The sequence below is a fragment of the Prionailurus viverrinus genome, chromosome B3, assembly GCF_022837055.1.
Source record: "Prionailurus viverrinus isolate Anna chromosome B3, UM_Priviv_1.0, whole genome shotgun sequence".
NCBI classification, from domain to species: domain Eukaryota; kingdom Metazoa; phylum Chordata; class Mammalia; order Carnivora; family Felidae; genus Prionailurus; species Prionailurus viverrinus.
Genome location: NC_062566.1, coordinates 13595007 through 13612936, shown reverse-complemented (window position 1 = coordinate 13612936; position 17930 = coordinate 13595007). Strand labels below are relative to the sequence as shown.

General features: G+C 39.5%; 1 protein-coding gene across 7 annotated transcripts in view; it reads right to left on the bottom strand.

Moving 5' to 3' along the window:
* Positions 1–13863: 13863 nt before the first annotated feature.
* The window catches only part of MEF2A (myocyte enhancer factor 2A), a 161391-nt gene continuing 157324 nt past the window's right edge, over positions 13864–17930 (bottom strand). For all 7 annotated transcript variants that reach the window (XM_047861761.1, XM_047861768.1, XM_047861763.1 and 4 more), the window contains one exon: positions 13864–17928. In XM_047861761.1, the coding sequence (XP_047717717.1) occupies positions 17574–17928 (355 nt within the window). In that variant the 3' untranslated portion in view covers positions 13864–17573. The remainder of the gene's footprint in view (positions 17929–17930) is intronic.

Sequence of the window (17930 nt, the reverse complement as noted above, 5' to 3'; positions counted from 1 at the left end):
GAAGTTCCTTACACTAAGTCAGAAAGTTGTTTTCTTGTATAATGACATTGTTCTATTTTAACTTTTAGGTATTTAATCCATCTGGAGGCTACCGTCTTGTGTCATGTTAGTAGGAATCCAGTTTTATTTTTCTCTATGTAGTAAACTAATTTTACCAACTAATTTTACCATTTTGTGGTGTGGAAAAATGCCTTAATATTTTTGGGAAGAGATTCCTACCCCACCCCTTTTAATATTCTAATGAACTGTGAGCTGTTTTTTAAATTGATACATAATTGACATGTAACATTGTGTAAGTTTAGGGTATACAATGTGTTGATTTGGTACATTTATATAATGAAATATGATTACTACTGTGTAATATCTCCATCATATCACACAATCATGGTTTCTTTTTGTGGTGAGAATGTTTAAGATTTAATCTCTTAGCAATTTTGAAGTATATAATACAGTATTAATATAATCAAAATGCTATGACTTAGATCGCCAGAATGTATCCATGTTCTAACTGCAAGTTTGTGCCCTTTAACCAACACCTTCCCAATTCCTCCAACCCGCAGCCCCTGGAAACCACTATTCTTGTCTGTTTCTACAAAGTTCAGTTTTTTGAGATTTCACATATAAGTGATATCATACAGTATTCATCTTTCTCTGATTTATCTCACTTAGCATAATGTATTTAAGGTCCATCCATGTTATCCTGAATGGCAAGATTTCCCTCTTTCTCATGGCTGAATTATATTCCTCTGTGTGTGTGTGTGTGTGTGTGTGTGTGTGTGTGTGTGTTTGTGTGCCCGCGCATGTGCGCACACCCCCTCATCTTTATCCATTCGTCCATTTTTTATCCAACTTAGGTTGTATCTTGGCTATTGTGAATAATGCTGCAGTAAGTGTGGGAGTACAATTATCTTTTTTATATCTTGTTTTTCTCTCCCTTGATATATACCCAGAAGTGGGATTTTCTGGGTCATACGGTTAGTTGTTTTAATTTTTTTTGAGGAACCTCCATACTGTTTTCCATAGTGACTGAAGCAATTTATATTGTCACCCAGCAGTGCATGAGGGTTGTTTTCTCCACACCCTCACTAATACTTATTACCTCTTTTCATTTTTTAAAGATTTTAAAATTTTTATTATTAAAATTTTTTGAGAGAGAGAGAAAGAGAGGGAGAGAGAATGTGCACGTGAGTGGAGGAGGGGCAGAAGGAGAGGGAGAGAGAGAATCTCACAGGGCTCAGTCTCACGACCATGAAATCATGACCTGAGCCAAAATCAAGAGTTGGGTGCTTAACCGACTAAGCCATGCAGATGCCCCAATTTGTTACCTCTTTTTGATGCAAGGTGAGGGGATATTTCATTATGGTTTTTATTTACACTTTACTGATAAATTGAGCATCTTTTCATGTACCTGTTTGTCATCTTGATATCCTATGTCTTATTTGAAAAAAATGTCTGTTTAGATCCTCTGCCCCTTCTTAAATCAGATTGTTTTTATACCATTGATTTGTATGAGTTTTTCTATATTTTGGCTATTAACCCCTTACCAGATATGTGGTTTGCAAATATTCCCCCCCCCCATTCATAGGTTGCTTTTTAATTGTGTTGTGTCTTTTGCTTTTTAGTTTGATGTAGTCCATTTGTTGATTTTTGCTTTTGTTGTTTGTGCTTTTGGTATCATCTCCAAAAACACATTGCCAAGACCAACGTTAAGGAGATTTTTTCTGTTTATTTCTAGAAGTTTTATGGTTTGAGGTCTTATGTTTAAGTCTTTATCTGTTTTATCCATTTTGAGTTAGTTTTTGTGAGTGGTGTAAGATAGAGGTACAATTTCATTCCGCATGTGGTCATCCAGTTTTCCCTACACCATTTTTAGAGACTGTCCTTTCCCTACTAAGTAACTTGGCTCCCTTGTCAGTATTTGTTGACTGTAGGGGCGCCTGGGTGGCCCAGTTGGTTGAGCGTCTGACTCTTGATTTTGGCTCAGGTCATGATCCCAGGGTCATGGGATCAAGCCCTGCATCAGGCTCCGTGCTGAGTGTGGAGCCTGCTTAAGGATTCTCTCTCTCTCTCTCTCTCTCTGTCCTTCTGTCCTTCTGTCCTTCTCCACTGCTTGTGCTCTCTAAAATTAAAAAAGTAATAATTAAGAAACTATTAGTTGACTGTATATGCAGGGGTTTATTTCTGGGCTCTCAATTCTATCCCATTGGCCTATGTGCTTGTTTTCATGCCATGCCCACGCCATACTGCCATGTAGTATAGGCTGACATCAGGAAGTGTGATGCCTCCAGGTTTGTTCTTTTCAGCATTTCTTAGGCTGTTCAAGGTCTTCTGTGGCTCCATATAGATTTAGGATTGTTTTTTCTATTTCTATGGAAAACACCATTGGGATTTTGATACAGATTGCACTGAATCTACAGCTGGCTTTGGGCAGTGGGGACTTTTTAACAATATTCTTCCCATCCACGAACACGGGTTCCATTTCTTTGTGTCATCTTCAATTTCTTGCATCAAAGTCTTATAGTTTTCACCCTACAAAACTTTCACATCCTTGATTAGATTTATTCCTGAGTATTTTATTTAGATGCTACCATGAATGGGATTATTTCTCTTTTAGATGTTTTGTTGTTAATGTGTGTAAACATAACTGTTTTCTATATGTTTATTTTGTATCCTACAAATTCACCGAATTTGTCAGTTCTAGTGATTTTTTTTGGTGGTATCTTTAGGATTTTCTATATAATATTATATCATTTACAAGCAAAGACAGTTTCACTTTTTCTTATTTGGATGCCTTTTATTATTTTTTTCTTAACTGATTTCTCTGGCTAGGAGTAGTGACAGTAGGTATCTTTGTCTCGTTCCTGGTCTTAGAGGAAAAGTTTTCAACCTTTCGCCATTGAATATGATGTTGGGTGTGGGTTTGTCATAGATGGCCTTTATTGTGTTGAGGTGTCTTCCTCCTGTACTCAATTTGTTGAGCATTTTTATCATGAAAGGTTGTTGTGCTTGTCAAATGCTTTTTCTGCATCTATTGACATGATCTTAAGATTTTTATCTCGTTCTATTACGGTGTATCTCTTTCATTGATTTGATTTGTGTGTATTGAACCACCTTGCATTCCAGGCATAAATCTCACTTGACCCTGGTGAATGATATTTTTAATGTGCTGTTGAATTTGGTTTGCTAATATTTTGCTGAGGATTTTTGCATCTATGTCAATCCGGTATGTCTGTCTGTAATTGTCTTGTAGGCTCCTTATATGACTTTGGTATCAGGTAATGTTGGCCATGTAAAATTAGTTTGGGGTTATTTCCTTCTCTTCAGTTTTTTTGAATAGTTTGAGAAGGATTGTCATTGATCCTTCGTTAAATATTGGGCAGAATTCACCAGTGAAACCATCTAGTCCTGACTTTCCTGTGTTGAGAGGTTTTGATTACTGATTCAGTTTCCTTACTTAATATTTGTCTGCTCAGACTTTGAATTCTTCATGATTCAGTCCTGGTAGGTTGTATGTTTCTAGGAATTTATCCATTTCCTATAGGTTATCCATTTTGTTGGCATATAATTATTTATAGTAGTCTCTCATATAGTATTCCTGTAGTATCAGTTGTAATGTCTCCTCTTTCATTTCTGATTTTGAGTCCTCTGTTTCTGAGTCACTCCAGCTAAAGGTTTTTCAGTCTTGTCTTTATTTATTTATTTTTAATTTTTTTAAATATGAAATTTATTGTCAAATTGGTTTCCATACAACACTCAGTGCTTATCCTAACAGGTGCCCTCCTCAATGCTCATCACCCACTTTCCCCTCCCTCCCACCCCCCATCAACCCTCAGTTTATTCCCAGTTTTTAAGAGTCTCTAATGGTTTGCCTCCCTCCCTCTCTAAATTTTTTTCCCTTCCCCTCCTCCATGGTCTTCTGTTAAGTTTCTCAGGATCCACATAGGAGTGAAAACATGTGGTATCTGTTTTTCTCTGTATGACTTATTTCACTTAGCATAACACTCTCCAGTTCCATCCATGTTGCTACAAAAGGCCATATTTCATTCTTTCTCATTGCCACGTAGTATTCCATTGTATATGTAAACCACAATTTCTTTATCCATTCATTAGTTGATGGACATTTAGGCTCTTTCCATAATTTGGCTATTGTTGAAAGTGCTGCTATAAACATTGGGGTACAAGTGCCCATATGCATCAGCACTCCTGTGGGTAAATTTCCCTTGGGTAAATTCCTAGCAGTGCTATTGCTGGGTCATAGGGTAGATCTATTTTTAATTTTTTGAGGAACCTCCACACTGTTTTCCAGAGCAGCTGCACCAGTTTGCATTCCCACCAACAGTGCAAGAGGGTTCCCGTTTCTCCACATCCTCACCAGCATCTATAGTCTCCTGATTTGTTCATTTTAGCCACTCTGACTGGCATGAGGTGATATCTCAGCGTGGTTTTGATTTGTATTTCCCTGATGAGGAGTGACGTTGAGCATCTTTTCATGTGCCTGTTGGCCATCTGGATGTCTTCTTTAGACAAGTGTCTATTCATGTTTTCTGCCCATTTCTTCACTGGATTATTTGTTTTTCGGGTGTGGAGTTTGGTGAGTTCTTTATAGATTTTGGATACTAGCCTTTTGTCCGATATGTCATTTGCAAATATCTTTTCCCATTCCGTTGGTTGCCTTTTAGTTTTGTTGATTGTTTCCTTTGCAGTGCAGAAGCTTTTTATCTTCATGAGGTCCCAATAGTTCATTTTTGCTTTTAATTCCCTTGCCTTTGGAGATGTATCAAGTAAGAAATTGCTGCAGCTGAGGTCAAAGAGGTTTTTCCCTGCTTTCACCTCTAGGGTTTTGATGGTTTCCTGTCTCACATTCAGGTCCTTCATCCATTTTGAGTTTATTTTTGTGAATGGTGTAAGAAAGTGGTCTAGTTTTATCCTTCTGCATGTTGCTGTCCAGTTCTCCCAGCACCATTTGTTAAAGAGTCTGTCTTTTTTCCATTGGATGTTCTTTCCTGCTTTGTCAAAGATTAGTTGGCCATACTTTTGTGGGTCCAATTCCGGAGTCTCTATTCTATTCCATTGGTCTATGTGTCTGTTTTTGTGCCAATACCATGCTGTCTTGATGATGACAGCTCTGTAGTAGAGGCTAAAGTCTGGGATTGTGATGCCTCCCGCTTTGGTCTTCTTCAAAATTACTTTGGCTATTCGGGGTCTTTTGTGGTTCCATACAAATTTTAGGATTGCTTATTCTAGCTTTGAGAAGAATGTTGGTGCAATTTTGATTGGGATTGCATTGAATGTGTAGATTGCTTTGGGTAGTATTGACATTTTAACAGTATTTATTCTTCCAATCCATGAGCATGGAATGTTTTTCCATTTCTTTGTATTTTCTTCAATTGCCTTCATAAGCTTTCTATAGTTTTCAGCATACAGATCTTCTACATCTTTAGTTAGGTTTATTCCTAGGTATTTTATGATTCTTGGTGCAATTGTGAATGGGATCGGTTTCTTTATTTGTCTTTTTGTTGCTTCATTCTTAGTGTATAAGAATGCAACTGATTTCTGTACATTAATTTTGAATCCTGCAACTTTGCTGAATTCATGTATCAGTTCTAGCAGACTTTTGGTGGAGTCTATCGGGTTTTCCATGTATAATGTCATGTCATCTGAAAGTGAAAGCTTGACTTCATCTTTGCCAATTTTGATGCCTTTGATTTCCTTTTGTTGTCTGATTGCTGATGCTGGAACTTCCAACACTATGTTAAACAACAGCAGTCAGAGTGGACATCCCTGTCATGTTCCTGATCTCAGGGGGAAAGTTCTCAGTTTTTCCCCATTGAGGATGATATTAACTGTGGTCTTTTTATAAATGGCTTTTATGATGTTTAAGTATATTCCTTCTTTCCCGACTTTCTCAAGGGGATGCTGAATTTTGTCAAATGCTTTTTCTGCATCAATAGACAGGATCATATGGTTCTTATATTTTCTTTTATTAATGTGATGTATCACACTGATTGATTTGCGAATGTTGAACCAGCCCTGCATCCCAGGAATGAATCCCACTTGATCATGGTGAATAATTCTTTTTATATGCTGTTGAATTCGATTTGCTAGTATCTTGTTGAGAATTTTTGCATCCATTTTCATCAGGGATGTTGGCCTGTAGTTCTTTTTTGCTGGGTCTCTGTCTGGTTTGGGAATCAAATTAATGCTGGCTTCATAGAATGAGTCTGGAAATTTTTCTTCCCTTTCTATTTTTTGGAACAGCTTGAGAAGGATAGGTATTATCTCTGCTTTCCATGTCTGGTAGAATTCCCTGGGGAGCCATCTGGTCCTGGACTCTTATTTGTTGGAAGATTTTTGATAACTGATTCAATTTCTTCACTGGTTATGGGTCTGTTCAAGTTTTCTATTTCTTTCTGTTTGAGTTTTGAAAGTGTGTGGGTGCTTAGAAATTTTTCCGTTTCTTCCAGGTTGTCCAGTTTGTTGGCATATAGTTTTTCATAGTATTCCCTGATAATTGCTTGTATTTCTGAGGGACTGGTTGTAATAATTCCATTCTCACTCATGATTTTATCTACTTGGGTCATCTCCCTTTTCTTTTTGAGAAGCCTGGCTAGAGGTTTATCAATTTTGTTTATTTTTTCAAAAAACCAACTCTTGGTTTCATTGATATGCTCTAGTTTTTTTAGATTCTATATTGTTTATTTCTGCTCTGCTCTTTATTATTTCTCTTCTTCTGCTGGGTTTGGGGTGTCTTTGGTGTTCTGCTTCTATTTCCTTTAGGTGTGCTGTTAGATTTTGTATTTGGCATTTTTCTTGTTTCTTGAGATAGGCCTGGATTGCAATGTATTTTCCTCTCAGGACTGCCTTCACTGCATTCCAAAGCATTTGGATTGTTGTGTTTTCATTTTCATTTGTTTCCATATATTTTTAAATTTCTTCTCTAATTGCCTGGTTGGCCCATTCATTCTTTAGTGTTCTTTAACCTCCATGCTTTTGGAGGTTTTCCAGACTTTTTCCTGTGGTTGATTTCAAGTTTCAGAGCATTGTGGTCTGAAAGTGTGCATGGTATGATCTCAATTCTTTTATACTTATGAAGGGCTGTTTTGTGACCTAGTATGTAATCTATCTTGGAGAATGTTCCATGTCCACTTGAGAAGAAAGTATATTCTGTTGCTTTGGGATGCAGAGTTCTAAATATATCTGTCAAGTCCATCTGATCCAATGTGTCATTCAGGGCCCTTGTTTCTTTATTGATCCTGTGTGTAGATGATCTATCCTTTGTTGTAAGTGGGGTATTAAAGTCCCATGCAATTACCACATTCTTATCAATAAGGTTGCTTATGTTTGTAATTGTTTTATATATTTGGGGGCTCCTGTATTTGGCGCATAGACATTTATAATTGTTAGCTCTTCCTGATGGATAGACCCTGTAATTATTATATAATGCCCTTCTTCATCTCTTGTTACAGCCTTCAATTTAAAGTCTATTTTGTCTGATATAAATATGGCTACTCCAGCTTTCTTTTGACTTCCAGTAGCGTGATAGATAGTTCTCCATCCCCTCACTTTCAATCTGAAGGTGTCCTCAGGTCTAAAATGAGTCTCTTGTAGACAGCAAATAGATGGGTCTTGTTTTTTTATCCATTCTGATACCCTATGTCTGTTGGTTGGAGCATTTAGTCCATTTACATTCAGTGTTATTTTTGAAAGATATGGTTTAGAGTCATTGTGATATCTGTAGGTTTCATGCTTATAGTGGTGTCTCTGGTACTTTGTCTCACAGGATCCCCCTCAGGATCTCTTGTAGGGCTGGTTTAGTGGTGATGAATTCTTTCAGTTTTTGTTTGTTTGGGAAGACCTTTATCTCTCCTTCTATTCTAAATGACAGACTTGCTGGATAAAGGATTCTTGGCTGCATATTTTTTCTGTTCATCACATTGAAGATTTCCTGCCATTCCTTCCTGGCCTGCCAAGTTTCAGTAGATAGGTGTGTGACTACTCTTATGTATGTCTACCTTTGTAAGTTAGGGTCTGTTTATCCCTAGCTGCTTTCAGAATTTTCTCTTTATCCTTGTATTTTGCCAGTTTCACTATGATATGTCGTGCAGAAGATCGATTCAAGTTACGTCTGAAGGGAGTTCTCTGTGCCTCTTGGATTTCAATGCCTTTTTCCTTCCCCAGATCAGGAGGTTCTCCGCTATGATTTGTTCAAGTACACCTTCAGCCCTTTTCTCTCTCTTCTTCTTCTTCTGGAATTCCTATGATACGGATATTGTTCCGTTTGATTGCATCACTTAGTTCTCTAATTCTCCCCTCATACTCCTAGATTTTTTTATCTCTCTTTTTCTCAGCTTCCTCGTTTTCCATAATTTTATCTTCTAATTCACCTATTCTCTCCTCTGCCTCTTCAATCTGTGCTATGGCTGCCTCCGTTTTATTTTGCACCTCATTTATAGTATTTTTTAGTTCCTCACGACAGTCTTGTCTTTAAAAAAACAAAAACAAAAACACAGCTCTTTTTTTCATTGGTCTTTAATTTTTTTTTTTTTTTTTTTGGTCTCTATTTCCGCTCTGATCTTTTTATTTTCTTCCTTTTACTAAATTTGGGCATAGTTCTTTTTCTAGTGCCTTGAGGTATAAAGTGAGGTTGTTTATCAGAGTTCTTTCTTGTGTCTTGATGTAGGCTATAAACTTCCTTCTTAGAGCTACTTTTGCAGTGGTGCCTGGGTGGCTGTCGGTTAAGCATCTGGCTCTTGATTTCAGCTCAGTCATGATCTTGTGATTTGTGAGTTTGAGCCTGGCATCAGGCCCTCTGCTGTCAGCATGGAGACTGCTTGGGATTCTCATTCTCCCTCTCTGCCCCTCCTTGGCTCGTGTGTGTGCACATGTTCTCTCTCTCAAAAATATATTTTAAAAAATTTAAAAAACCAAGAACTACTTTTGTAGTATCCCATAGCTTTTGATTTGTTGTTTCCATTTTCATTTGTTTCAGGATACTTCTTGATTTTTCTTTTTCTTCTTTGACCTATTTATTCAGGAGCATGTTTTTTAGTATTCATATTTTTACTATTTTTCCAGATTTCCTCCTGTTATTAATTTCTGGTTTCATACCACTAGAGTCAGAAAAGATAGTTGGTACTTTTTCAATCTTTTTAAATTTGCTAAGACTTTTTTAAAAATTGTTTATTATTTTGAGAACGAGAGAGAGTGTGTGTGAGCAGGGGAGGAGCAAAGAGAGAGGAAGAGAGAATCCCAAGCAGGCTCTGCACTCAGCAGAGACCAATGCAGAACTTGATCCCACAAAACTGGATCATGACCTGAGTCATAATCAAGAGTTGGACACTCAACTGACTGAGCCACCCACGTGCCCCAAGACTTTTTTTATGACCTACCATGTGATGTATCCTGCAGAATTTGTGTGCACTTGAGAAGAATATGTATTCTGCTGCTGTTGGTTGGCATTGTTTGTATATGTTTGTTTGGTCCACATGGTCTAAAGTACAGTTCAAGTCCAATGCTTTCTCACTGCTTTTTTATCTGCATGATCTATTGTTGAAAGTAGGCTGTTGAAGTCCCCTTCTATGGTGTTCTCTATTTTTCCCTTCCAATCTGTTAGAATTCGCTTAATAAAATTCAGGTGCTCTGATGTTGGGTGCATATGTGTGTGTGTGTGTGTGTGTGGGTGGGTATATACACACACATGATTTTTGTATCTTCTTGATGAATTGACCCCCTTACTCTGTAGTGTCCATCTTTGTCTCCTTTTACCAGTTTTGCTCTCCCTTTGCATGGAGTTATCCTCTCCTGCCATTCTTTCAGTTTGAATCTATGTGTGTCCTTAAAGCTGAGGTGAATCTCTTGTAGCATATAGTTGGGTCGCTCTTTTATTTGCCTATTTTGTTTTGTTTTGTTTTGGGGGTTAATTTTGTTGTTGTTGTTTTTATCCAGCCAGCCTTAAAAAAAATTTTTTTTTTAACATGTATTTATTTTTGAAAGACAGAGACAGAGCACTAGTTGGGGAGGGGCAGAGAGAGAGAGAGTGAGAGAGAGGGAGGGAGACCCAGAATCTGAAGCAGGCTTCAGGCTCTGAGTTGTCAACACAGAGCCCGATGTGGGGCTCGAACCCACAAACCTTCAGGTCATGACCTGACCCGAAGTCAGATGTTTAACCAACTGAGCCAGCCAACCAGCCTGCCTTTTGATTGAAGAATTTGGTCTGTTAACATTTACAATAATTGACAGAAAAGGACTTACTTATGCCATATTATTGTTTTCTGGCTGTTTATAGTTCAATTCTTTTCTTTTTGTTGCCTTCCTTTGCAATTAAATATTTCCTGTAGCAGTATATTTTGATTCCCTTCTTATGTGTTATCTGTTGTAGATTTTTGTTTTGGAGTTCCCATGAGGTTTATATAAAAAATCTTATAGATATCACAGTGTATTTTATGCTGATAAGTTTAATTTGATCCCATATAAAAAATCTACCCTCTTCTCCCTTCTTTTACATTTTTGAGGACACCATTTACATTGTTTATTGTGTGTCCATTAACAAATTGTCAAAGTTATACCTCTTAATCTTTATCTAGGTGAATCCTTATCTAGCACATCACCATATTAACAGTATTAAGGTATTCTAAATCTGACTCTATGCTTATCTTTACCACTGCATATTTCCATATGTTTTCAAGCTACTAATTAGCATCCTTTTGTTTCAGCTTGAAGAATTCCTTTTAGCAATTCTTATAATGTAGTTTAGTGCTGAGAAACCCCTTCAGCTTTCGTTTATTAGGGAAAGATTTTCTTTCACCTTCATTTCTGAAGGACAACTTTGCTGGGTGAAGTATTCCTGGTTGGCAGTTTCTTTCTTTCAGCACTTTGAATATATCATCCCACTCTTTTTGCCTGTACGGTATCTAGTGAGAAATCCACTGATAGCCTTATGGGGGTTCCCCTCATATGATTTTTTTCTCTCTTCCAGCTTTTAAAATTCTGTTTTTCATTTTAGACCATTTCATTATTCTTGGAGAACATTTTGGGTTGAAATTTTGTGGTGACATTACTTCATGAAATTGGACGTCCAATTCCCTCCCTGTGTCTGGGAAATTCTCATTAAGTTTTTCATTCCTTTCTCCCTCTCTTCTTCTGGGACGCCAGTAGTGCATACTTTCTTTCCATTATGTCCCGTACTCCTGTAGGCTTTTTCCTTTTCATTTTTTCTATTTGCTCTTCTAATTGTTTAATTTCAACTGATCTGCCTTCTAGCTCACTGCTCTTCTATTCAACTATGCTGTTGAAACTATTGAATTTATCAGTTCATTGTGTTCTTTAGCTCCAAAATGTGTTTGGTTCTTTATGTTTTCTCTTGGTTGAGCTTCTCATTTTGTTCTTGTATTGTTTTCCTCATAGTTAAGTCATTTATGTGTTCTTTTGTAGCTCTGAGCAACTGTACTACAGTTATTTTGAATTCTTTGTCAGGCATTACCTGCATCTCCATTTTTTGGGTCCAGTTACCGGAGGTTTACTGTATCCCTTTGGTAGTGAGCTGTTTCCCTCACCTTTCCAGCCTTTATGGACTGATTTTGGTTAGGAAAGCCTTTCACCTAAAGATAGGGGCACACTGGATCATGCTGTGACCCAGGTCTAGTGGTGCAGGGCAATAAATACAGGAGTACATGGCAGTAGTGGGTCCAATCAGGGCATGATGTCTCTTTGGCTCATGTCACTGGCATGCACACTGTTGACAACTGTGTATTCCTTGATGAGCACTATTGAGCTTCTCAGACATGCCTCTAGGGCCAGTGAGTAGCTAGGGACCAGGACAGGCAGCATTGGTGGCTGGAACCAAAGGTGTGCACACACTTGACTGTGGGGGGCCAGCTATAGGCACCTATGAAATGGCAGAAGTGACTTGACAAAGTTGTAGCAACGGGTGTCAGAGCAGATAGCAAGGGCTGAGGCCAACTACAGGCTCCCTGGCATTGACAGAACTGAGTGCCTGCTGTCCTAGGACTTCACACTGTACCCGTGGGTATGCATGCTGCAGTGGAAGTCTGTGACAGGGTTCAGGTTGCACAAAAGGTGGGGGGCACGCAGGTTCTCAGCTGAAGGGAACAGCCATAGCTACAGGTGGGCATGGTGGTGCTGGCCAGTAACACAAGGCAGGGCTTGATCTTGACATGCAAGCAGCTGCTGGGGCCCCATTGCTGGTGTGCCTGCCAGTGGCTGCGCTGGCACTGGAGGAGCTAGTGACAGACAGGTGTGGTGATGCTGGCCAGTGACAGGAGGCGGGGCTTAGTGGTAATAGCGTCAGTTTCCTGGTTCTGATAGTAGTAGGATGGTTATGTAAACGTTAACATTAGGGAAAGCTGGGGGAAGGATATACGGAAACGATTATTTTTGCAGCTTTTCTGGAAGTTAAAAATTAGTTCAAAGTAAAGCTTTAATAAAGCTTAAAAAGGGGGAGGGGGATTATACAGAGAACCCAGTTAGTACAACTGTGATTTTTGCTTTTTCTTCCCCAGCTGCCTTCGGCTGTTTTGGGACACGGTGAGCAGGTGCAAGATGTAAGAAAGTGACTGAAGTCTAGGACATGTTCTCTGAAGCTGGGCGAGCTACGTGTCAGCCTAGGTCATCTGGGAAGCAGACACGGAGTTGGGAGCTCAAGATTTCTTGCAGGAGGGAAGGGGCGTGCCCCAGGCTGTGTGCGGCCATTGGCTGGGGGCTGGCTCAGAGGAGCTCGTCCTCAGCTCACACCCCGGGACAGCTGGGGATCAGGGCTCACCTCTTACTCTCTGGGCTAAGCACATTCTGCTGTGTGATGGCACTCGTGCCCTCGGCCCCTGAGGAGTCCCTCTCCTTAGTGTTCCAGGAACACTTCACTTTGTGAACCCCCTTCACTTTGTGTGGAAGGTGGGAAGAAACACTGGTTTCCTCAGTTCTACAGCAGGTGCTGCTCTGACCCTGTACGGAGAGACCAGACAGGCAGAGGGGAGCAGGCTGGGCCATCCAGCTGGCAGAGGGCTCCGACTGAAAAATCATCTTCTTGGCTGGTGCCAGTCGGACACAGAATCAGCTTAAAAGCAAGATAAAGCCTAGAGGAAGGCACCCGTGGGAGCTAACTAGGAAATCGCAGTGAATTGATTTTAAGTAGCTGCAGCTGTGATTAAACTATTTTTAGCCACAGGACTCCACCGGCTTTCAAAATCTGCTAATAAGAGCCTCACTGTAGCCAGCAAGTAAAACCAGCACAAAAATTTAGCTTTTCATTTGACAGCAAGAATCTGCTTAGTTAGGAGCTGGCTTAAAAGGCAAACCCGAGGAAGGGAACACTTTCCACACTTCCCAGTTTAAGACAAGTTTTCACACCTGTCACTTCTGAAAACAATTCATTTACTGAATCTGTCTTTTGCCGCTCTCTCAGTATCATGTATGCATTTTGGGTAAAACAAATCATCTCACCCCCTAAATTCAAAAAGACAGAACTTGCTATATATATCATCCGATCCCATTTAGCAGTATTCCCGCCCACCCCCGCCAACCCTGGCTCATCATCTATCCCTCGAGAAGTCATTCCTAGAGCCTGGATGGGCTTACCGGGTCCACAGCAGCCGCAGTGACGGCCAGGCCCGCCGATGCTGGGGCCCGGACTGCCCACTGCTTCCTGAGGGGCCAAGGGCAGCCCAGAAGGGGAGGCCCCGGGAGCAGCTACGGGTGAGGCTGGTGAGACGCCACGGTGATCTCCTTGACCGAGTCTCAAGGTGAGTAAAGGAGATCTGCAGGTGGGAGAGGCCTGTGAGCGGAAGGGAAAGGAGAGGGACTCAGGGGGACAGAGGGGCCGACTGGCGGCAAACACGACAGAGTCTGGAGTACACAGGAAAAGCCAGTCCGTCTTTACTGTAGTGAGTGCAGGATACAAATAGTTTACAACAACCTCTAGCATTTTCTTAACCATTTGATAAAAAGTTCACTATAATATTTATTGTATAATGAAGAAAAAACAACACATTCAGGGAAAAATTGAGATTATTTTTCTTAAAAGGTTCATCTCAAGGATGGCAACAAAGTCCAGCTTGTGCCGCCAAACGGTTTTACGTGATCAAACCGTGTACAGCTTCTTGTGTGAACTGTTGACTACAAACATTTACCAAATACATAAATCTCTTTTTAAAAAAGCCATTTTAAATATAGCAAAGCAGTGTCTTCTTGCACAGCAAAGTGAAGAAAGTTTCTACAGAGAAATAAAAGTTTTACATTTGTAAAATCTTTTTCACATTCTACTCATCTAGCTTCTCATGATCCGACGCCAGGAGTTTTCTGGTTCCTTATTTACTATGTATTTCTTGTGCGCATGATGGTTAATCAAGAAAATATGTTAATGCTTTGTTAGCTGTCCTTATAGGTAAAGGAAATGGTAAAACATATACTGTTCTTTTAGAACAAACCCCTGATTTAGTCTCGAACACAATGGACAGAATTAGGGCTCAAAAGATGGAGTTTTGATCGGGACCATCTGCAGACATACGATGGTGGCTCTGCTCTCAGTGTCGTGCCGGGCGGCGCACGGAGGGAAACTGTACTTCAACCAGTGCGGTGTACTCTAAGCTTTTTTTGTTTTTGTCTTTTAGTAATAAAATACTTCATCTGAAGGATAAAATTTTCTTGTGATGGTGTCATACAAAACACATGAGTCTAAAACGGTAAGAAAAGTCGGTTCTAAAGAAACACCATTCGTGTCTTCCCCGCTCTGAGTTGGTTTCCACCAGGAGATGTGCATGTGTATGTGTTTGTACATGGTGTCTGGGTGAGGGGTGTCTGTCAAGTCCGTATGCTCCACGTCACACTGGGCATACAGGAAGAGGGTTAACAGTCAAATATTCACTTCCTGAAAACGGAATACATTGTTACTTGGTCAGTGTAATTGAAATACAAACTCCGAGCCTTGTGTACTATTATTTTAGAAAACAGTAGTTGTACTGATTATAAACCTGCATAGAAAGAAAGACTATTGAGATACAGTCAGAAAAGCCATCTCATAAGGCACACAAGAAAATAGACAGTAAATGTGAATGTGTTAACTCCTATTCCAATGTACAGCAGAAGTTCATGAACATGCATAAATAATAACGAAAGAATCACTTAACACTTTCAAAGCTATAAATGGTTTACAAAGTGGTAAGGATCATCTTGGAAATTCAGTGTTGGGAGACTGTCTTGTTTCAATTAAGTGTGACCTTATGAAGAAATGTGCCTGTATGTAGTTCAGTAAAAGAAGTACATTTTAACGAAAAACTAATCCTTTCTGAGGACGAGCCAAATGTCTATACTGACGAGAGGAGACGGCACATCACCCTCCCTTTTTTGGCCTCTATCAAAAATTAAAACAGAATTCCGTTTTTTTTAGTTGTGAACGCCACAGGTTTATCCTGTACCTAATACCTATGTGTCAGTCAGGAAACCTGGCTGATGATTTGTCACAAATAGCATTATGAGGAAATTGTCAAAAGGAAGGCAATTTAGGGGGAAAAGCAAAACGTAAGTAAAAACTGTAGGTAGCTGCTCAATATTAAGTGTAAAATACAAAATAGCAGCAACTCTTAAACCCTTATTTTGAGTTTCTCAGGAAAGGGAGTATTTAAAAAATCTATGATGAAAGATATACAGGACTTTGAATTTTGTTTGTGGCACAAGCCCAGGAAACGCACGAACCTGCTATCACGCCTTCGCTGTCTTCCTGCAGGAGGAGTAAGGCCTTGTTCAGAAGCTAAGCTGAGTGCGGCACGGGCTCCATTAGGACGGCAGGCCGTGCCAAGGATCTGCCCACGAGAGAATTTCTCCCCACACCAAAGTGTCATTTCACTGCACAGAGAGTTCAGGATGGTAGGATTTTGTAACCAGCTGCATCATTCTATTTTAGAGGGTCAAGGAAGAAAAGATCCCTTCCCCCCAAAATTATTTCTCCCTAATCATTTACCACTTATAAAACCTTTGTGCTCATCTACTATTTTGCCATGATCTCTAATATTAGTTAAATTAGGTCAGCTTTTTCTACTATATTTTTTTCCTCACAAAAGGCAAGTTTTAAATAATGCCTTATAAAATCTGTTACAACACATTTTATATTTATGCAAGATGAACTTAACACCAGTTTTTTTTTTTTGCCACTTTGCTATTTATGTACACATATAAAATATATAATGATGCTCAACCCATACAGCACAAAGATTACAATGTAACATCACACATTCACCACCAGTGAGGGGAGAAACCCCTTTATACAATCCTCCGAAAAAGACTGGGCTAATAATTAAAATCCAAAGTACAGTATATTTAACAAAATAGTAAATATTAAACAGTGAATACTCTACTTGATAAGGATCTCGCCTTTTCCCCCCAAATTGGCGGCAATCCACAAAAATATACTTTTTAATCTGGTGACCATACAATACATAGGTACTTACATCAAAGGTGATAATATATTTAAGATGCTATATACACAAAGAGTTTGGCTCAACTTTTAATTTACATATAGAATAATAAGTGTTCATGGCTTTTTTTTTCCAAGGTTCTGCTTGCAAGATATTTTTGTTTTGTTTTTTTTCCCCTCTTAAAATAAAACTAAAAAGTTAAAACAAGATAAAGCTATTCTCTTAAAAAAAAAGTTACAACATACAGCTTTGGCTTATATAAATAATTCATAGCAGAATGTGTTCAAAAGTAGTGAATATAATTTTATATATAGTCATCAATTCATAAGGGTGTTTTCTTTCATATAAAATATACATGAGCTAAAATCAGTTTCTTTAAGATATGAATGTAAAAAGAAACTTCTGACATAGTCCAATTATAACTTAATATATTAATTTATTTTGTTAATGCTCTATATTTCTAGGCTAGTATTTTCTGAATATCTCATGCGTGTTTTCTACTCTCTCTCTTTTTTATTAGCTAAAGATCACTTCTCTGACCCAATACATTTTTGCACGTGCAAAACAGTTATGTGTGGGGCTTTTTTGTTTTGTTTTTTAAAATATCAACAGCCCTTCCCATGCACCCCTCTGCAACAGAGACCCATGCCAGGCTGGGTAATTAATATAAATGACATTTTATGTACAGTATTGCTTTCTTGGTTCCTGCTCTTCTACTGCTCTGTTCTACAAAGCATTTTTTCTTAAGTAACTACAGTCACTGCACAGTTAAATAAAACAAGTAGGGGCCCTCTAGGTTTCTGCAAGCTAGTGTGGGAGAATCATATATGGGTACACGTTTCTCTGCAAAAACTGGTTATCTTATGAAACAAGTAGTCCAAGGAAGTGCCAGACTAGACTCCGCCTACAGGGTGCTTTGTTTGCCATGGGACGCACATCTGCAGATCTACGAGGCAGGTAAGTGCCTGATTCCGTATGTGACACACACCCACACATACACACACTCACGCCCACATACATATATATATATAAAGGGATATATATGTATGTATGTACATATAAATATATTTAACTCATGTCCTTATTTACCAATTTAGATATGTAGGGCAGTTCACTGCAGTAACGCCACGTACAAACACCAGCCTGGAAGCCTTAGGTCACCCACGCGTCCATCCTCATTCGCTTTACAGAAGGGCTTTCTCTGTCTTCACTGTTCGGGGGTCGGCCAAGCACAATTGGAGAGTGGAAGTCGCCCCGCGGATCCTCCCGGTCACTACCGTCGTAGGAGCTGCTCGAGCTGCTCAGACTGTCCACGGGGGAGCGCCCCATTTCCTGCCGGGGCTGGGGGGGCTGGGGGGGCTGGGGGGGCTGCGGCTGCGGCTGCTGCTGCTGGAAGCCTGACGGGGTCATTCGATCCCGGGGAGGTGAAATTGGTTCTGACTTAATGTTGATGTTTTGGTTGGTATTAATGGATAAATTCGAACCCTGAGATAACTGCCCTCCAGCACT